Below are 22,573 nucleotides of genomic sequence, written 5' to 3' on the forward strand. Positions count from 1 at the left end.
AAAGACAAGAACTTGCAATTCTCCACAACGGCTATCAGAGGGCGATTTGGGCACCATGGGAAGTTCCTGGTATAACCACATAAATTTGATAAACAATCTATTGCTTATGTTGAAATTTAATATGATATTAGCTTCACTGGGAAAGGGTAACTTTTAGAGCCAACAGAGATTGATGAGCTTTCTTTCATGATGCTAATCTAGGAACATGGCTGTGACTGTCATGGCTCATAAAAGACAAGACAGGAAGTGATTTAATCCAAGAACTAAAGTCCTGTTGAAAGCCAAACAGAGGAAGGAGGAGGAGAAGAAAGGAATGCAATTCACACTTCTCAATACAGGCAGTCCTCGACTTACAACCACAATTGGGACCAGAATTTCCATTGCTAAGCAAGGTAGTTAAGTGAATGCATGACCTTTTTTGCCATGGTTGTTAAGCAAATCTGGCTTCCTCCATTAACTGCTTGTCAGAAGTTGGCAGGGAAGGTTGCAAATGGTGATCCCATGTCCCTGGGATGCTGCAACCACCATTAATACATGCCGGCTGCCAAGCACCCAAATTTCAGTCATTTGACCATGGGGATACTGTGATGGTTGCAAGTGTGAGGACCAGTTGTAACTTTTTTCAGTGCCACTGTAACGTCTGACAGACACTAAACAAATGGCTGTAAGTAAAGGACTATCTGTAAAGGGTAAAAATACATACACCCACATCAAGAACCTGCCTGATCCAAACACATCCCATAATTCAATGTTAAATAAGGTCTCCTAATTTCTGAAGCAGTGCAGGAGTTGTTTACAACTGATTATATCCTATGTAATTCCAGTATTACATAAAGAAGCCATGTTCTACTAACCATCCTCTCTTTTTTAAGAGAGTCATAGGATGAGGCAAAGCTAAAAAATGGTCAGTGGAGAAAAGGCACCATACAAATAAGTCACGACACGTGGGTGAAACAATATCTTTTATTTTCCAAATAGTGAATTACTGACTAAAAATATTAGCCCTGACAATTTTCCTTCTTATTATAACCTATATAGAATCAAGAGCTTACCTTTCCAAAGGAAAAGAGAAATATAGCTGAACACATAAGACAGTCTACTTGAAAGGACTCATAAGGTAGAATAATGTCTTTAAATATGTTTGCTCACATCTATTAAGGGCACCAGTAACATATCACCAGATGCCCAGTAGGTGGCACACAAGTCTCACATGAAGGATAATGCAAGGTCTAGGAGTTGCAAGTGAGGTGCAAGGAATGGATTTAAACCTGCCCATTATGGGAGAGGAAAAAAAAGAGAGATAAGGCAGCGTGTGAATCCTTTGAGGGCAGCATATATTTTCCTAACAGGTAACAGAAGAAGAGGCATCCACCCAACCCTGTCCCATTGGCACATGATGGTCAACTGTATCCCCAGAAATGGAGATGAAAGTATTCCAGAGTTTTGTGATTGGGCCTCATAACAGCCAGATGTACAGGAACAGAAACGATTACATGACCTCATAGCCACTGCGGATTCCTTTCATGAGACAACAGGCAAAAATGATGCCCAGGAGCTGGAAAAAAAATGAGAGAAAAATTATTTAGCCCTGATGTTTTATTTAGAAAAAGCAAGACTACTGCACTGTAGGAGCCGTGGAGATGCAGTGGTTAGAATGCAGGATTGCAGGCAAACTCTGCCCACAGCCATATATCTGTATAGTCATGTTTTAACTGTGTTTGTGAAAGTCTGCTTTTTTGTGATGTGAAATTCACTTTTTCAAGAACACAAACCGGAACAAAGCTGCTAGTGTTTTCCAGCAAAACAAAGATGCAGGTAAGCATGTTCAGATGAGAACACGTTCCCACAAAACAATAGCTTTTGTACCTCAAAGAAGGCAATGCCCAACGCAACTGCAGCCACGATCACGATGTGTCTCTTCAGCCAATCTTCTATTTTTTTCACACAACCCTGCAGGGAAAGAAAACGTTTGGAGGACTCTCTCAAAAAACTAAAGCTGGAGCAGAAAATCAGTGTAGCATTATAGGCAAGGTTTGGGTGTGGGGAAACTAGGATTAAGCTCCTACATAAACTAGGCCTCACTGGGTGATTTTGGATTAGGCAAGGATGTCTAACTGTGGCCACTTTAAGACTTGTGGACATCAACTCCCAGAATTCCTCAGCCAGCCATGTGAACCAGAATACTGTCTGGGGAACTCTGGGAGTTGAAGTCCACAAGTCCTGAAGTGCCGAGGTTGGACATCCCTGGACTAGGCATATCCTCTAAGCCTAGCCCACTTCACAGGGTTGCAGCAGGGATATTATTAGGGCAGATTTCTCTATGCTCTGCCTTTTACAAAGAGCTCAAAGAGAATGAATACATACGCCATCCCAACACTCTTTGTCATACAAACCTCTTCGAAAGTATTTTCACGCGTGGGATTTTTGGTACAGTCCGTGGTATTCTTGCAGCAAGAGGAGGGTACTCTTCCAGGCTTAAATTGTGTGACATTAAACCAGTCAGTATAACTGTTGATTCCACAGCAGGAATACTATAGTTGGGGATGAGAGAAGACAAGAAGAAAAAGAGGTGAACATTTTAATGAAATCGGGGTTTGAGTTTTGTAAGTCTTCAATAGTGTTGTGGTTCACCAGCAGCCTGCGGAGCTGGCAGCAGAGTCGGACAGCGATGAGGCTGAGGAAGAACATGGGCTAGTCCTGGAGGCTGGGGAAGGCCCGGATGAGGGCTCTGCTTCGGAGGCAAAGATGGGGCCAGGGCCATCTGGGAGTGATGTGTGGACTCTGGAGCCTCCAGAGGCTGACAGCAGAGGCAAAGGAACAGGAGGAGCCTGTTCCTAGTGCACGTATGAGAAGAGCTGCCAGAAGGCAAGAGCAGCTAAAGCAAAGAGGACGACTCAGGAATAGGGCCAAGAGATGATTGGCCCCTCCCATAAGGCTTAAAAGATCAGCAACGGCTCTTGGGCTCTTTGTCGGAAAACAACGTTGATAGTTTTGCTGCACTTATCTCGTCGGCATCTTCTGCTTTTGAACTTTTGCCAAGAGAAGCCTTTGTCAGTTTGCCTAATTATACCAAGGTTGGTGATTAGACTGAAGAATTTGTGTTATGAAGAGTTTGTTTTAATTTAGTTTGGACTATGCTGAGAATGAGTTAATTCTCAGCTGTTCTAATAAAGTCTGTTTGTTTTGGAACTGTTTGCGTCGATAACTACGTACTTGGGCCTGGGTCACAACAGATACTTGACTTGCATCTGATTAAGAGGAAACTTTTTATTAAATGCACGATTGGGCAACATCTAATGCTGGACGGAGCCCCAGCATATGTCCAGGCAAGCCACCCATCAGCTTCATTCTCACACCTATAGACCTGGAATGGTTAGTGCTCAGCCTTTTCCTCTCCCTTTTTAACAGACAATATCTATGTTATATCTTCTTTGACGCATATTCCAACTATTCTGTTCTTGCCACTTTGAGCCCCCATCTCTCCTGTGCCTTCCGTCTTCCTCTTCCAGAAGAGGAAGAAGCCTCATCCACCTTTCCCCCAGTTGTCCTGTTTCCAGCAAAAATGCAGGTTCTCCACTGCTCTTCACTGCAGGGATTCAGCTGCATGCTCAACAGGACTATATTGTAGGAAAAGCAATGCAACAAGTATCACACAGACTGTAACTATGGACATTTGGACAAGTTGTTTTGGAAAGTGAAGGACTGTCGAAGGTAATACTGAAATCAGGAAAAGGGAATCTGCAAACAAATCAGGAACACCCCCCCCCCACTTTTTAAAAATCCACTATTTATACCATCACTGCTTTGCCAACCCTCAAGTCCTAGAGGCAGACCCTTATGGCAGACTTACTCTCTTCTGCAAATCATCCAAAGTATTTTTCATGGATGAATTGTAGTTATTCATTTCTTGCTGGATTTCATCTTTAATCACTGTTTGGACCTGGGAAAGAAAACAAAGGAAGAGAGGTAGTAAGATTCAAAAAGTTTCCCTAGGAAGAATGAAACAACTCCATTCAAAGTGGATTCTCTAAAGGTGGACATCCTAATTTGAGTCCTAACCTGTACTCCAGCCTTTGCCTGTGCTGGCTGAGGAATGCTTGGAATTGTGGTCCAAAATCTTTTTTTCCTTAGGAAGTTTCAATATTTAAGGGTAGGAGGTTACTGTGGCATCATTCTTGAAGGTCTTTCTTACCTTGTCTTTAAAGATGTATCCTGTAATGGCAGCTGCAATCTCCACCAGGAAGATTATAGTCAACAGGACAGCAAACTAAAGAGGGAGGAAAAAAATCTGTAAACATCCTGGAGTAACAAATGGATCCCAGTTGTCACATCTCCCTTCATTTGGGATTTTGGAGACAAAAGGAGACAAAAATGTACTGCCAGTTTGGCTGACATAACCCACCTCCAGATTAAGATTGTCTCCATTCAAGAAATAACACTATCCCCAAACTGGGAAATATTTTGTCAAACAACTCTTCAATTCTAGTTCTCTATCATGGTCTATACTAGGCTTCTCTTACATCAGAATGTTTGGTTGGGAGTTTAGTAAGTTTAGTATTTATATATGACCACCCACTCACTCACATCTAGAAGGCACCAGTTGAGTAAGGCTGTACCACCAAATAAAGCCATTAGGCCCAACTTTAGTCAAAGGCTTCCATGTTCATCTAGGAAAAATAGGTTTCTTAGCCTCCCAATAACCATCTGCCCCCCAACTTTATAATTCTCTCCAGTGTTTGTCAATGCACTTCATCTTATAGCAACAATTTTAGTGTTATCAGACCCAGCACACAAAGACAAGTTTTAAAAGACAAACGTGTAGCTACTACATCTCTTGTGGGCCCTTTTAATATTCATCCCCAATTGCTTGCCAAGACCTTAGATTTATCCAGAAACACCCACTCAGAGTCTACAAGATTTTGGCCAATGAGGAATCTTTTGCTACTTTGATTTTAAAACACATTAAAGGCCATTTCTGTTGGGAATCAAGAAGTATTTCTCCACAATAACACATCGTGCTCTGTGTATTTCCATGAGGGAACCAGGAACCGAAATTATGCAAAAGAAATACATGGCTGTTGACATGACTTTGCACAGAATTTTTGCCAGAGAGAAATTTTTAAATGATTTTAAAACACAGTTTTTGACCCAAGATGTTAATTTCTTATAGAAAGGCCAAAATAAAACTCCTGAATGGATTTCATAAGTACTGTTAAGCCTTGAATATTTCTGTTCTTATTACCATTTCTCCAACTCTCTTAAAAGTGCAAAGATTATGGACCGACAAAGTACTGATAACGCCTTCAAAGTTTTAAATATGTAAAACTGTAGTTTTAATATTTTAATTTTACTTGTTTTATAACTAGTAAGCCCGCCTGGAGTCACCTTGTAGGGGAGATGGGTGGCAATCTGGGAGTCCTCCTGGATACGCAGCTGTCCTTGGAAGAACATCTGACGGCTGTAGCCAGGGGGACCTTTTGTCAGGTTCGCCTGATTCGCCAGTTGCGACCCTTTCTTGATCGGGATTCCATGTGCACAGTCACTCATGCCCTCGTCACCTCTCGCCTGGACTACTGCAACGCTCTCTACATGGGGCTCCCCTTGAAGAGCACCCGGAGGCTCCAACTGGTCCAGAATGTGGCCGCGTGGGTAATTACGGGAGCTGCATGACACTCCCACATAACACCACTCCTGCGCGAGCTGCACTGGCTCCCAGTGGTCTTCCGGGTGCGCTTCAAGGTATTGGTTACCACCTTTAAAGCGCTCCATGGCATAGGACCTAGTTATCTTTGAGACCGCCTGCTGCTACCGACAACCTCCCATCGACCTGTGCGCTCCCACAGAGAGGGCCTCCTTGGGGTGCCATCAGCCAAACAATGTAGGCTGGTGACCTCCAGGGAGAGGGCCTTCTCTGTGGGGGCACCTACCCTATGGAACCAGCTGCCCCCAGAGATAAGGAGAATCCAAGATCTCGGTGCCTTCCGCCGTGCCCTTAAAACTTTCTTTTTTCAACAAGCCGGGCTGGCTTAACATATTTTTAAATTTTTAATTTTTAATTGGTTTGTCATTTTAAACTGGGGCCAAATTAATATATATTCTTTTAATTGTTTTTAATGTTTGTATTGTATGTTTTTATCTGGCTGTACACCGCCCTGAGTCCCTTGGGAGAAGGTGCGGTATATAAATTTGAAATAAAATAAAATAAATAAAATAAATAAACATTTAACGAATAAAAATATACTTTCTGATTTATTTTTAAAAGGTTTTGGGTTAAATTGGAATGTCTGTCCCATTCCTTTTTGAATTATTTTCTCAACTGCAAAAGTATTATTACAATACGGTCTGCGGCCATAATACTATAATCCCCAATATGGTACTGATAGAGGTTACTCTTGTTGCCCGCTAAGCTACCTGATTCACCTGATAGTTGAACCTGTTTTTAAAATGAAATGGGAAGCTGGCAGGCTAAAAAGTAAAATGCTAATTTCCAGCAACTTTTTTTAAAATTCCAATTAAAGCTTCCAAATCCCACAAGCATCCTTAGAAAATTAGCAGCTCTTAACATTGCAGGTATGCCCACCAATTCAAACAACTGGGAATAGCAGTTGCCAGATTACATATGTTTCAGCCCCAGGGGCCTGAGGTTAAGAATTGTTCAGATGGCACATTCCTAGGAAACATTTCTGCAATGAGACATAAATAAATCTGCACAGTGGGTGCATAACACAGTCTGCTTGATTTCTCACGTTTCCCATTTCTCAAGCTCCAAGAAATAACGCTACAGCTCCAATTCTTTGTCTGAATGCAGCATCAGAAGCTGGAACAAGTCGTCAGCAATTTCTTAGCCCCCCTGCCTGTTTCTTTTCCATCATCCCCCCCACCTCACCGTGGTGACCATGCAGTAGTTCTCTTTCACTGCCCCACAGCAACCAAAGAAGGAGATGAAGAATACTATGACGCCTACGGACAGGATGACAATAGGAGCAGCAGAAGCCGATGCTGGGCTGGTCATCACCAGCGTGTTTTTGAGCTCGATTTGTACGAAAATCCCCAGGGCAATCAAAGCAATTCCGCAGAGCTGTAGAGAAGGAAAACAAAACATCAGCATGGTGATGATGAGAAGCAGGGAAACAGCAATGTACGAGAAATGGTGCCTCCTCTTCTCTGGATGTGTTCCAGATGAGGCTAGATAGGTATCTGTTGATGCTTTAATTACATTACCGCACTGAGCAGGAGGCTGGACTTAAATAGAGCTTTTCCAACTCTTAAGATTCTGTCATAATCTTAGAAGGGCTGCATCTACAAAGGAAAATAGGCTGCAGGTGTATAAGACCTTTAACCCAGTTTGTCTCCTCTTAAAACCCTCTTGCTATTGAGTTTTAATGGTCAGAAATTGGTGGCATGCTTTCCTATTTCTTTGAGTCGTGAAATAAGAAAACTGAAATAAGTACTATTTTACCTACAATCAATCTCTTTGGTATACATAAGGCACTATGCCCCACCTGCTTTTATTCTGTTATTTCTAGATGTTTAAAATTTAAGCAAAACAATTGAATGGGAAGTTATGGTGCCATAAAGCTTTAATTTCAAGAAAGCTTCAGATATCTATCTATCTATCTATCTATCTATCTATCTATCTATCTATCTATCTATATCTAGTCCTTCCTCCAGGGACATTCTTAAAAAATAAAAACAGATAACTAAAGCTTAGTATTTCATTTGACTGTTGAATTTCAAATGTGCTCACAAGCTGAGAGATCCGGCTGTAATGCAGACCTTACAATAAGTTTATCAGAGTCTTTAAGAAAGGAAAAAACAATAGCTAAATTCAGGAAAACAGAAAACCACATCTCAATGTGTGGGTGATGCTGTTCTGTGCATTATCACCACATCCTCCAGGGGCCTTGTTTACGTGTTATTTTAGATCCCACCTTTCTTTCCAGAGTCCAAGGTTCAATAAAATATGCACATTCCCTCCTCTGTTTTTCTTATTAAAAACAATCTGGTAAATTGGCTCGAGGGATAGCAATTGCCGCAAAGTTACTCAATGAGCTTTCAGGGCCGATTGTGGTTGAACCTGAACCATCCCTGCCCAACAACTCAACCATCACACCAACTAGCTCTTATTCAGTGCAGCTCCCCAATCATTTCCTCTCTTCTGATGTAAAGGAATCTGTATCAACTTTGGTCCAAATGTTATCCTCCCTTCAAGCAAAAGAGTTAATCTGAGAAGTTCCCCTATTGTATATATTTCAATGCTAACTCCCACTAACCCAACTTCAGCCTCAAAATGGTGGCATAGGCAAATGGATACATTTGGAATGCTTAATGTTTTGTCCTCATCCTCCCATGGAAACATTCCAATCTCTTACAGGGCCAATTTTGGAGAAAAGCCTGCTAAGTTATTTTCTACGTGTTGCTTTCAGGTAAACTGAGTGAAACTCTCATCAGTCCAGTCACTAGTGGGCTGGATCATGCATGGAATGAGTGGGACTTGAAGTCCAATCCCTAAGCAGTGAAGCCATCTAGAAAGAGGACAAAAGCTATTTTTGCAACATATTGTTTGTGTCAATAATCTAGTATCCTCTAGATTTGTTTGCTTACAATATCAACCAGTTAGAAATTGTGTGTATTGCCATCCAGAACACAACGACCTGGGCATCGGTTATTTATTCCGAACAGCATCACAAAGGGGAATAGATTCATTTATTTAATTTCAGCACCATCCAACTCCAGAGTGACTCTTAAGAGATTTTAAGTGGCAGTAAAGAAATAATTTCATGAATTCTATGGATCACATCAGAACAAGCTTCTTAAAAATGAAATGGGGACGGTAGATAAAGGTAATAGGTTAGTATGCTAAACTGAGACAAAATAAAGAAAGCAATACTTGTGTATTTTTTGCTATCAAATCACCCATACAATTATTAAAAACTGCTTAATACCTACTCATTAATCTAGTTAAAACTTCAGTTTTTAGAACACATATATCATGCAACACAACTGAACTTCTTATAACTTTTTAAAGCTCATCTCATTATATGCTACTGTAAAGAAGGTGTCCTATCCTCTTACATTATCTCTCCTTCCAAGATTAGCAGGTCTGATCAAAAAGCTCGGTCTTAATTCTGCAAGAAAACCACCAAGCTCAGAGAGCACCTTTCATGCATGTAATCATGAGAATTTACGTTAATCCCCAGTTTATTTATTTATTTTTGTATTCTACATTTCATAAACCAACCAAGGTTGGTAACACACCGATGATATAAATCACACACCGATGATATAAATCAACTAATACTAATCAATCTACTAAATACAATCCAAGTGAACAATTCACCACAGATCCAGCCATAATTCATGATGGGCAATTAAGTGCTCATGAATTCCTGTCTAAATTAATCTTAACTGGGTTTCCAAAATCTTGTGGACTTTCATTCAAATATTAACTGAGTCCAACTTCTTTAAGATCAGCCACTGCCAATGAGATGAGATCACTTCCTGCACTTATAATGATGAACCACCATGAATAGTCAGTGAAATAAGAATCAAATGTGCCAATACCACAAACTTATTTTAGCCATTCTCCTGTGTTGTATGGCTCTTGGGGAAATACTTTCAAAACCATGCCCTCTTTTCATCATTCAGGTGAAAACCAAACACATTTATATACATAACATTTAATTTTCAAAGCAATAATTATTGCTTTCCTTGCTTAAATGAAAGGTCTTTCAATTTCCCCTCCCCAACAAATCTATTCATTTTGCGATAGCCTGTTTTTAAATGGCTCATGAAATCAGATATGTAAATACATCGTCTCTTGATTTCCTTTTCCTTTTAAAAAATGCATATTTAATCTCACCAAGAATCTGATTGCACACACCACAAATTTGGAACTCAAACGTATGTGGAAACTTTCTCTAGGAAGATGACTAAGATGAAGGAAAAAATACTTTTTATACTTGAGACTCTGCTGGGGTTGGATTGTATCATGTTAAAGTCTGCTTGTTTTTTCTTTTTTGTTAAAGATATACGTGCAGAAAATAGTTGTGTTCAAAACAAACCATGGCCTCAAACTATAAAACAGCAGGCTGTATATTAGAAAACACTTTGGCACATGTGCTTAATAGAATCAGATTACTAACTGGTCTCTCAAGGAAGGCTAGCAAGGACAAAGAGACTAAAAGCTTCAGAACAGGAACTGCAGTATTTTTAAAAACAAACAAAAAAGATTTTTTTAAAAGGGAGAGGGAGAGAGAGAGCTTCTAATAGCATTGAGACTAATCCTAATAAAAAGTTCTGGATCTCCAAAACACAGAGTCTTCTCTCCAACCTTTGCCACACATTTCCCAAATAATTAGAACTTCCTGGATTTAGTGTTTACCTTTTCCTATCACAGCAGGATGGACCCACCCGAAAGCAAAGAGACGGCCTATATCCTGATAGCACACACAGCTTTTTTCCACAATAGCCCAACTGTGAAAGGCAAATCCAGAGAGAATTATGTCTACTGTAACCACAAGAACATTTTATTTGTATCCTGCCTTTTTTATTTTTATTTTTATAAATAACTCATGGAGGCAAACATCCAGCACACTGTCCTCCTATTTTCTTCACAAAAATTCTGTGAGATGAGTTGGGCTGAAAAAGAGTGACTGACCCAAAATCACCCAGCTGGCTTTCATGGCTAAGGCAGGATTAGAACTCACCAGCTCCTGGTTTCTAGCCTGGTGGCTTCGCCATTAAACATAGGCAGCCAGCAGCAGAAATTCCTTTTGGCCCAACTCAAGGGAACATGAAACTCTCCAGGTCTGATGTGGATAGGAGAGGACACAGAAAGGAAGGTCACAGAGTGCACATTATATTTTTGATTTACGGCTGTCATTTACAGTAGATTGACCCACACTTGTTATGATTCACCAATCTCAAAATATTTAGGATCCATGTTTTACCCGTACACACATGTATAGAGGACTCCTCCAAAGAACAAGCAGAGACCCAGTATTGGAACACTGTGAATTGGAACTATAGTTAATTTGCTTTGCAGAAGTGGTTTCAATACTTGGGATTATAAAGCAATTCCTTAAGGGTCAGGAGGAAAAGTATGTTTGCTTTCCAGCATCAGGAATAAGGATACATCGAGTTCTTTATATTTTTGGAGTGTTGGTGGAATGGGTGGGAGAACAAAGGAGGGAACTACAAACTGTGGATGCAAAATAACTATTTTAAATGGAAAAAAAAATCCTAAATGGAAAAGATCTACTGCTCTTTGTCACTGAATAGAATAGTATTAACTTCTCCGTTAGGGATACTGCTTTGATCAACAGGATACTTCGGGATTAATGTTTCTATAACGAAAGAGTTAAGAAAAGGTTTTAAACCTTTTTTGTCCACCCTTACAAAATCTTCAAATTGTTTCTAAAATAAAATGAGACTCCTCATGACAATTATTATTATTATTATTATTATTATTATTATTATTATTATTATTATTAGACTTATATACCACCCTTTCTCCACAAGGACTCAGGGCGGCTCACAGCTATAAACAAGTCCAATTAAAATTCAACAATAAAAACTAAAATTCCCATTAAAACCCCATTCAGTCCAGGCCAGCTTGGCGAAACAGCCATGTTTTAAGGTCACGGCGGAAGGAGCGAAGGTCGGGGGCTACCCGGAGCTCCAAGGGGAGCTGATTCCAGAGGGTAGGTGCGCCCACAGAGAAGGCTCGCTCCCTAAGGGCCATCAGCCGACATTGTTTGGCCGACGGGACCCCAAGTAGGCCCTCTCTATGTGAGCGCATGGGGAGATGGGGAGCTGTTGTTGCCCACTGGTGATCCGCCAAATACCCTGGGCGTAACCCATGTAGGGCTTTATAGGTAATCACAATGGTATGGATTTCCTGATTAAACTAGCACATCGACATGGTAGCCTTCTTCCCTATCAGTTTTCTCACAAATTTTTCATTCAGACTATACCGAGAAACATTCTTTTGAATATTTGTCTAAACTGACTTTATACATCCCTTAGGTTTTCCCTTTTACTAGGAGCCTCCAAACTTGGCAACTCTAAGACTTGTCAATTGGCTGGTGGGGAAATTCTGGAAGTTGAATTTCCAGAATTAATTTGCCAGGTATGGACACCCCATCCTTATACTATCAGGCTTCTTTCAAACAGCCATCAATCCTATTCTTTTACTACCTGCTACTAATTGTTATTCATAGTCCTAAGATGAATACATTAATAGCCAGTTCAAAAATAGTTCAATACAAGTGGCACAGCAACCAGAAACAAAACAAAAAAGTGAAGCAAAAAACTTCACAACAATTACTATTTTTACCTTTGCTTTTCTCTTTATATTCAGATAATTCAATTGTGAAGAGACTATACTGTCTGGACAGTCATAATCAGACTATCTTTAAACAGACTAAACAGAAATCATTTCCCAAATAACAGTCCCTATTAACTGCTATCTTTGTTTTTGCATTATAGCCAGGCAACATCTGGCTGCTGCGTACATTAGGACAAATAATCCCACCAATTCCACTGTTCTGCCAAATAAAAGTTGGCTTACCGTTCTAGAGAACAAAAACCAACTATGATGCTTTTCCAAAGTAGAAAAAGGACAACTTAACACTTTCATGATTTGATTCCTGAACCACCCCCGATAATTTTTATATGCAGCTAAACCTGTTCTGAGACAGATGCCAATTCTTGTCACTTTGGTCCAAACAGAATTAAAGAGAGGCATAATCGTAATTTATTTTCTCTTTAAGCGTTAGACCACCAAATTTTACGCTGACAAATGAATTTCCAGTTCATACAGTTTCCTTTATGTAAATGGGGCCTAACAACAGGAAATAAAGCAGTATCTAAATTTCAAAGCCTACACAGAGGTTCCTACACAAAAAAATTGGTCCTTATTTTTAATCTCTGGAAAGTAAAATCACAACTATCAACCGCTCCTCTATAAAGCTTAAACAGTGGAAACCTAGCACGTATTTGGGCAGGGGTGTGCAAAAAGGGTTCTCCCACATTATTTAGTATCTTGATAATTTTCCAAGAGAAGAAAATGTGTTATACAATTCTTCAAAAGCAGGCAAATAGGTATTTGAATCCAAGAACAAATGCCATCTTGCCACCAAAATATATTTGCATATATATTTTCACTGTTCAAGTACAATTAAAAACATATACACAAAATCAATTATCAAGATGCATCTCATTACTGAAATGTAGATGCTGATATATATGGCACATAATAATACTACAAATTATTTCAGAGTCTAGAATGAGGGATAGAAGACTTTTTTAAAGGCAAGATTTCACATTTAACTCCCTTTTCTGTTCCATATCACAAGAATGCTCTTCACCCAGTTGTATTTATCATTTTGATTGCACTGAGAGAGAAAGAGAACAAACATATGGCTAATTCGCCCTTCTTGCGGTTGGCAAAATAAACATTATACAGTACTAAGAAAGGTCAATAGTTCCTATCAGGTTCCTATATTTGGTCCAATAAAAATCTCTTGTTTCTCCAAAAGGAAATTCCAAGTTCTTCAAGGATACTGGGGAGCTGGAAAAAGCACTGAAAACTTCCTTATATATTAGCTCTTGCAATTTAACAAATTTAATCCAACTGTATCGACATAAAGCAAGTGCTACTGGGAAAAACCAATATCCTTTTCTAATTACAAAATCTCAAGTGATCCCAGGTTTCCAGTTAAGTAGCATCCTTTGCTGCCACCTGCCCCTCACAAACAAAGCCAACACCAAACCTTCTGTCTGCATACATGCATTTTTTTCGTACTACTCTGTCAGTTCACCCACAATTTGGTATTACTCCATCAACTCTGGTTCTAGCTAGGTATTAACAGGTACTGAATTTTTTTTAAACTATTTTTTGCAGAATTTCCTTCATATAAAGAAAAAGTACATATACAAAATATAAAAATATATTAAAAGCATAATAACAAAAAATAGGAACTGGGGTATTTAGACCCAAAGTAGGAAAACTACTTCAGATCTTGTTTGGGCACAATCATGTATCTATCAGCAGTTCCTTTAAAAAAATTGGCCCTTTTCTTGGAGCTCACATGATAGTCACCAGGACCCCCAGAAAACCCTGGATGTGTTTGAGTTAAGGAGACAAACACAATCACAGAGCAGTTATAGGGCAAGTCCATGTCATGTGAACAAATGTCCCATTTTAGACTTACATTGCAACAAAATGAATATTCAGCTTTTAAAACTGTCTGGTTTGTACCACCCAGAATTTGTCACAGTAGATATTGAAAAGGGATGTTAGAAAACTAAGTTTATTTCTGTGGTTGGGCAATGTAGCAAGTCATGTTATTTCTACAGAATTAGGATATGCAATCCAGATCAGTAGAAGTGCTTTGAAAGTCTCACTAACATTCCACAGAACCTTGTTTGCCAATACCAGGAACTGGCCCTGCGCTGAAAGCAGATCAGCAGCAACCAACCATACAGAGAATACCACAATGGCTGCTATGGTAAAAGCAACAATTTCTGCCACATCAGTCTTTGAAGGGATAATATGCAGCTTCTAGTCTAACAGGAAACCACCAAGTTCTGGAACTTGGTGTCTGGCAATTTCATTGGCCAAACTAATACAGAAGTCTCAAAACGTTCAGCTATTTGTGGGCTGAACTTTCTACTTCAGCAGTTCTTCATGTTTTTTATGGAGAGTTATTTGTGCATTGGCCGGTTTTATACCAAGTCAGTAGTTTAGCATCTGAAACCACTCCTATATGGAGAGGCAGAGAAGCATATCTTCCTTCTAGCATATTAATTATATTCACCCATTGTAGTAATAGCAATAATGTGGTTTGTTTGGCTTGGCTTAGCAGGCCATGTAAATCCAATTGTTTTGGTTAAGCCCGTTTTACAGAAGTTGAGTGAACTGCGGCTTACTCAACATGATGATTGAATAAGCCATGACCTAGTAATACTGTATGAAGCCAACCATTTTCTTACAACGGTGGTTTCCAACCTTTTCACTGAAATCTTTGTAGGATTACCACAAAAGTCTAGGTGAGCAATGCAAATCCTATGGGCACCAAGGCACAACCAACCCTTTTTCAGATATTATTCCAGGGACTTCAAAATTAATCGATACAAATACAGTTGAAATTTCATGAGATGTTGATGCTCTTCTCCAAATTCTCCAATTCAATCAGGAACACCAATACCTCGTGGGATTTGGTGATCTTACAAGATTTCAACTATTTAAGGAGTACCATTAAAGTGAAGTTTAAATTTTTACTGGTAAATTAATCTATTTATGCTATTTGTGAATTGTTTGGTATCATGGAATTATAATTCAGTTTTATTTTTGTTTTCAATCCAGGATTTTACATTTGGGGCTTTTGTATTGAAAATGATACTGTTCTTGGAAAAGAATTAGTATGACTAATTTTAGCATTACTACTAGTATTTCTTCCAATTCTACCAGTCTTGGTTACCAGGAAAATTACTGATTTAATAGGTTTCAGATATTGACTATTGTAGAAATCTAGTACAAACCCAAACACTGACCAGGTCAACAATCAGATAAAACTGTAAATCTGGAGTTCTTCTACTAATGTTTTGAAAACCTGTTAAAAGACAATGAAATGTCTGGCCAAGCTTTCAGGAACATATAGTAGCTAGCAGATGGGAGCTTAAACTGGCACCCCATGGCTATATATAAAGCTTCTCCAGGGATAATAGTACAAACAGAAACCAAACATATTCCAAGTAAACATACCCCAGAAACCTTGGCTGGGGAAGGGGCACAACAAGTAATCCACAATAAATAATCTTCACCCTTCAGAGTCAGCCCCCCACCACCACCATTAACTTACCCAGAATATAAAGTTGAAGAAAAACATTAGGTATTTAATACATTTCATCCCACCTTCCACTCCCATCTTGCGTTTTTTGTTTGTTTCTGTAGGGAAAAGAACGAGAGAAGAAGGAGAGAAAAATCATTACAGGAGTAAGGATAAGAAACAGTCTTTATTAATAAAATGGAGGTTGTTCAAAAAAAAAAAAAAAGAAGGAAACGGGAAGCTTTCCCGAGGAGGCAGAAACAAGAGACCTGCAATTCCAGGAATCGTGATCAGCTTTACTGAAGGAAGGGGAGGAACCCTGGACGAAATCCTTCGCTTATTATCACTGTAGTAACTCGAGAAAGTTTCGACGGAAAGAGCAAGCAGGCTAAAAGCAGGACACGTCCCGACGGCCAAGAAGTTCCCAATCCGGGACAACACCCAAACTTCCCGTCCTCCCGCCCCACCTTGCTCCCTGACGTAAGCCCCAGCGCTAAACCCCGTAAGTGCCGACTCCCCCGCCCAAAGGCCGGTCCTTTCCCACCTCCCACACTCACCACCCACCCACTCCCTGGAAATGTTTGTGTGTGTATTGGTGGGGGGGGGCGAGACGGGGAGTGAGTGAGTGAGGGGGAAGAGGATCCTTGAACAGCGTGGCGACGCGCCCTGCCTCGCCGACCTAAAACCACGTCCGCTCCTTAAGGGCGTCGGGTCCCCTCCCTGCCCTCTCTTGCTAAGCGGCAGCAGATTTCACAATCCGGAGCCTCGAGAGAGGGGAGGGTGGCCGGAGAGAGGGAGGGAGGGGGAGGACTGGGGCAGAGTGGGGGGGAAAAAAGCCCCCAAGTAGTTGTCCAAGGCAACTAGCGGACATCTCTCACTCCCTCCGACTGCATTTCCCCCCCACCCTCTCCTTTCTCGCCGGCTTTTTCTTTTCCAAGACTGCCATTCAACCCGTCCCCCCACCTTCCCTCTCCCCCCCCCCCTCCCCACTCTCTTGTCCTTTGGCTTACCTTCCTCCTCTTCAATCAAGGGAAAAAAACAAAATAAGAAGCCCGCACCGACAGGCTATGGACGGAGTAGTAAAAAGCAAAGCGTCGCTTCTCCGCGTCTTATACTTAGCCTCTGCCCTCCCTCCCCGCGTGCGCCTTCTGACTCCGCGGGCGTCACTTATTCCTCGGCTCCGTCCCCTCCTCCTCTCCCCTCCTGCGCCGCCCTCCGCGAGAGGGAACCCAGCTGCCGGTCATGTGAAGGAGGGGGTGAAGGAAGGGGAAAAAAAAAAAAAAGGTGGTTGGGGAAGCGAAGCCTCAGCAGAGGCTCCGCCAACTAAGTCAACAGGACGCGTGGAAGGGGAAGATAGCGGGAGCAGCTGACTCAATCTGGAGTCCGAGGAGCGCCGACTTTCTCCGGCCTTTCCACACACACACACAAACACACTCCCTCAACACACACAAACTCCCCACCACCAACAACCGCCCTTCAGCCAGGAGGAGCCGCCGCCTTGGGACTGGCTGGGCAGTGGCGTGGAAGCCGGTGTGGCTCAGTGCGCTCCGTCGGATCCGAATGAGCGGGCTGTAAACTCGCAGATGGAAAGGCGGGGAAGGGGGAAAAGGAAAAAGCAAACACGGCCAAGGGATTCATAGGAAAAACTTTCGCCTGAGGGACTCCTGCATCTGCCTTTCTAAATTCACTTTCCTGGGAAGTGTGTCAAAAGTAGTTGAACTCGGTGTACAGATAGTCCTCGATTTACAGCGGTTCGTTTAGTGACCGTTCAAACTTACCAACAGCACTGAAAAAAAAGAGACTTATGACCCTTTTTTCACAGTTACGATCTTTTCAGTGTCCCCATGATCACTCGATCAAAATTCAATTGCTTGGCAACTGACTTATATTTATGACGGCTGCATCTTCCTGGAGTCATGTGATCCCCATTTGCAATCTGATCAGCAAAGTCAATGGAGAAGCTGGGTTCACTTATCAACTGGGTTACTAACTTATCAACTGCAGTGATTCACTTAACAACTGTGGTGAGAAAGGTCATGAGGCAACATTCACTTAACCAATGTCACACTTTACAGAAATTTTGGGCTCAATTGTGTAAGTTGAGGACTACCTGTATTAATTGCTTCAAGAGTGGGACATTATGTAATACAAGTAATCCTCGACTTACAACAGTTCGTTTAGTGAGTGTTTGAAGTTATAAGGGCAATGAAAAAAGTGACTTACGACCATTTTTCACACTTAACGACCATTGCAGCATTCCCATGGTCATGCCATCAAAATTCAGATGCTTGGCAGCTGACTCATATTTATGATGGCTGCAGTGTACTGGAGTCACCTTTTGCAACCTTCTGACAAGCAAAGTCAATGAGGAAGCCAGAATCATTTAACAACCGTATTACTAATTTAACAACTGCAGTCATTCACTTACTAACTATGGCAAGAAAAGTTGTAAAGTGGGGCAAAGCTCACATAACAAATGTTTCTCTGAGCAACAGAAATTTTGGGCTCAATTGTGATCGTAAATCGAGGACTAGCTGTACCTAGTTTTGTCCCCATGAAAACAACCCTGCAAGGGAGATTGGCCTGAGAGATATTGACTAGCCCCCAAATCATCCAGTGAGCTGAAGGTAAACTTCCATGGAAGTCTCCCAACCCGAATTCAACATCCTAACCACTACATTACATTGGCTTCCAACCTCCTTCCTCCTTGGCTGGGTTAGGAATTGTAGTTCAAAAAAAAAAAAAAGTATAGAAGTCTACAATATGTCTCACCTCAAAGTTTTAATTTCTTTGGACTGTTTTCTTAATTCCAAAAACTTGTCTGGGTGTGTATGATCGCCTTTTTAAGACTTGAAAGACCAGGTTAGGGACAAATCATCATGGAGAAAAATATATGTGGTTGCTAAAAGACCATACCAACTTTCTCCTTTCAGAAATGCTTGATGGCTGGCTCTGCTGGTTGCTTCAGGCCCACAGAGGAACATGCAGCCATGTGGCCTTCTTAGTTTTTATGTCTTATTTGGACACCCCCCAGAGTTGCTGTGTATACAAAGCAGATGGTTGGCTTCTAAATACGATATAAATAAAAATAAAAAATGAGATGGGGAATAACTTTCAGCATATTTTTAATAGTTGTGCAGAAGATGGAATTTGACTACATAGAATTTTTATTTTCCTAAATCAGTATCCTTTCCCATCAAGACTGCCATATCAGGATTCTCAGACAACATCTGTCGGGGACTGAGTTGATTCAGAACTGCTTTGGAAAGAGTGATACTACAAGTAATCCTTCAATTTATGACCACAATTGAGCCCAAAATTTATGTTGCTGAAACAGTTAAGTGAGTTTTGCCCCATTTTACAACTTTTCTTGCCACAGCTGTTAAGTGTATCATTGTAGTTAACTTAGTAACTTGGTTATTAAGTGAATCTGCTTCCCCATTGACTTTGCTTCTCAGAAGATTGTAAATGGGGATCACATGATCCCAGGACATTGCAACTATCATAAAAATATTAACCAGTTGCCAAGTGTCTGGATTTTGATCATGTGACCATGCGGATGCTGGAATGATTGAAGTGAAAAACAGATAAAAGTCTCTTTTTCCAGTGCCATTGTAACTTTGAACGGTCACTAAATGGACTGTTGTAAGTTGAGGACTATCCATATCATATGTTTCTTAACTGTCTTCTCCCTTTAAATCTGATACAAGAATTCAAGTGAATCATTAAAAAAACAATAATTTAGACCTGAGGGAGACAAGGCCAAAAAATTAGATTGAAAGAAGGGATCAGTATCTATAGCCAAACTAGCCCTTTTAAAAAAATCATTTTGAAGAATGTTTCTTTGGACTTGTCATGTAAATGGACTAAATATTTTTTTTTAAATTTGATTTATATGCCGCCCTTCTCCGGAGACTCAGGGCGGCTTACAATGCGTTAAGCAATTTAAGAAAGAAAGGCATTATGAGTGCAGATTGATAAATGAGACTGGCTTTTAATTGACAGTCGGGGGAAAAAATACAGAAGCAGAAGTACAAAGAAGAAGTTAACAAATAAACTGCCTTTTGTCAGGCAATGGCTGGGAAAACCAGCCTGACTAGTGTGTAATTTAACTGGCAATACCAGGCTTTCTGTAATAAAGCCTACTGAAGTGTTTATTAAACTACTGTTAATTTTTAATGGCGTTATCAGCTGAGCTGGCAGCAGACAAAGTATAACAGGTCATTTGTACATAGAATGTTTCAAAAGAACGGCTTTGTTCATAAGATTATTAATTGCTTTTGATTACTTTCTCAAGTATAAAACCAAAGGTTGTTAATGTAAAAGAAATCAATTCTTTTAAGGCTAATTTTCAAAATATTACTTTCTCTCTCTAGCCTACCTAGATTAACTAACATGACAATACATATCTGCTAAGAACTCTACATACACCTTAAACCTACTGACTGAATTCCTGATATAATCGTTATTAAGCAAACCATCTCCATTGAATTAAAAGTAAAATTCCCCCTAGAAAGAAAGAAAAAAAAGAAAAACACTCCTGAAAATAGAAGTTTTTCAAGTTGTTTCCAGTCAAACTTACAGCTTCTCATACACAACTCCTGTCTGAATTAGGGCAGCATGCTTTCAGGGATTTGTTTTCAATAATGCTCGTTAGAATGTGTTTTTGGCCACTGTTATACACAGAGAGGGAAAGAGAATATTTCTTAATAGGTATTTAATTTCAACCAATTCAATGTGAAGCCATTGGCACACCAGTCAAAGCTGAGCAAAGCACCCCTAGCTAAGGCCTCTCTTCCTGTTCTTCTAGCAGGAGCTACAAGTCTAAGTCATGACCAAGTCATGAACCTGCCCCTTCAGGGGAAGTACTTCCCCACCAAAACACCACTGGAGTAGGCAGAGAGCCTTGATGAACAAATCGCAGCTCTGTCTTGTTGGGATTCCATTTTAGCTTGTTCTCTCCTATCCAGACCTTCACAGTCTCCAGGCATCTGATCAGAACTTCAACAATATCATCAGTAGCGTAGTATAGTTTTTTAAATCATTGGCAGGGTATAAAAGCCCAAACTGTTGGATGATTTTCCCTTGTGATTTCACGTAGATATTAAACAACAGTGGGGAGAGCATCAATCCCTGTGGCACCCCAAACGAAACAGCCACTGAGCCAATCTCTTCCCCATCCCCCAACTGAAACCATAGATAGAAGGAACAGAATAACTCCAGAATAGTGCCTCAGCTGCCAACCCCTATAGTGGTGCAGAAGGATAGCATGATCAGTGATATCAAAAGGACCTGAGGACCAACATTAGTACACTTATCCCATCTGGGTACCAACACAAGTCACCCGGTATCACATCAACTCCCCCTTCCCGAAGTTACCTGAAGGAGACACACATGGTGGGGCTGAGGGTCATCCTAGAAAGCAGTCTGTCCAGTTCCTCATAGGTCAAAAAGAAACCCAGGTAATAATTTAGAAAGATGGTGATACAGTCACTACACTAGGCCCTGCCAATGTGGAGTCAACATTGTGTAAAATTCAGCAATATTATTGGCATAACAATGCAATTAATTGATCACATCGGTTGGCCTCACCCTCAGCAAAGCATCGGGCACCCTAAACAAGGCTATTGAAAAGATAGATGTTGGAGAGACAATGAATTAAGGTGATTGTTCTTAGTGCCAGATTAGGCCTAAACATGAAGGGACACGGTGGCTCAGTGGCTAAGATGCTGGGCTTGTCAATCAGAAAGGTTGGCAGTTCAGCGGTTCAAGTCCCTAGTGCTGCATAATGGGGTGAGCTCCCATTACTTGTCCCAGTTTCTGCCAACCTACCAATTCGAAAGCATGTAAAAAATGCAAGTAGAAAAATAGGGACCACCTTTGGTGGGAAGGCAACAGTGTTCCATGCGCCTTTGGCATTTAGTCATGCCGGCCACATGACCACGAAGACAGCGCTGGCTCTTCAGCTTTGAAAGAGATGAGCACCGCCCCCTAGAGTCAGGAACAACTAGCATGTATGTGCAAGGGGAACCTTTACCTTTAGGCCTAAACATGGCGCATATACATCTGTACTCGGACAGATCTATTACTTGTTTTCAATTTAATCTCTACATGTTAAATATTATAAAAGCTCTTTGTAAACATTTTCCTGCCATAAATAAAGCAACCTCTAAACAGAACATGTTTCTTTCAGAAAAGGAAACGCCAGAACAGACATACAACTAAAACCTCAAGGCTGCATGCTACCCCAAAAGTTGAGTGCACCGAGATTCTGTTAATGTAATTGTATAATAAAGTAGAATTATCTCATCTGGTCATGTTTCCTGTCTGGTCTACCTGAATGTCTGACATTTACCAAAAAGTCCTTAAACTAATTTCCAGTGACTCTACACTTGTTTAGTGACTGCCTTGTTTAATGACCGCAACTTTGATGATGAAAAATAACTTTATGACCAATCTTCTCATTTATGGCCTTCGCAGGTCTGTAAAGCAAAGAAAACCTGGTAGAGTCACAGTTTCATTTAACTGAGTTGTGGGTCCCAATTGTGTTTGCTAAACAGGAACTACCTGTACTTAGATGAGGTTCAACCTCTACTGCAATTAGTGTTCAAATTCTTGTGCCTTTTTCTCCTGTTTGCTCAAAATAATAGTGGCTAGAAGCTACTCTCTTTGGGGCAGGATAGATAATTTCTATCCCAATCTTGTTATAACATGTCTCCAACCCTGATAAGTGAACA

The 22,573-nt window shown here is 40.6% G+C and overlaps 1 protein-coding gene across 2 annotated transcripts; it reads right to left on the bottom strand.

Annotated features, from left to right (window-relative positions):
• Positions 1 to 949: 949 nt before the first annotated feature.
• On the bottom strand, positions 950 to 17,023 carry CD63 (CD63 molecule). 2 transcript variants are annotated; one of them, XM_070934786.1, is made up of 8 exons: positions 16,847 to 17,023; positions 15,870 to 15,955; positions 6,887 to 7,078; positions 4,193 to 4,267; positions 3,851 to 3,940; positions 2,394 to 2,531; positions 1,867 to 1,950; positions 950 to 1,555 (listed from the first exon to the last, which is right to left on the bottom strand). In XM_070934786.1, exons 2-8 carry the CDS (start codon positions 15,933 to 15,935, stop codon positions 1,490 to 1,492), a joined length of 711 nt encoding a protein of 236 aa, XP_070790887.1. In that variant the 5' UTR covers positions 15,936 to 15,955; positions 16,847 to 17,023; the 3' UTR covers positions 950 to 1,489. The 2 variants fall into 2 exon arrangements, with proteins under 2 accessions (XP_070790887.1, XP_070790888.1); XM_070934787.1 differs by lacking the exon at positions 16,847 to 17,023 and adding an exon at positions 16,106 to 16,240.
• Positions 17,024 to 22,573: the final 5,550 nt, after the last annotated feature.

The sequence above is a fragment of the Pituophis catenifer genome, unplaced genomic scaffold (genome assembly GCF_029215685.1).
Source record: "Pituophis catenifer annectens isolate HBS135680 unplaced genomic scaffold, rPitCat1.0.hap2 SCAF_2, whole genome shotgun sequence".
NCBI lineage: Eukaryota > Metazoa > Chordata > Lepidosauria > Squamata > Colubridae > Pituophis > Pituophis catenifer.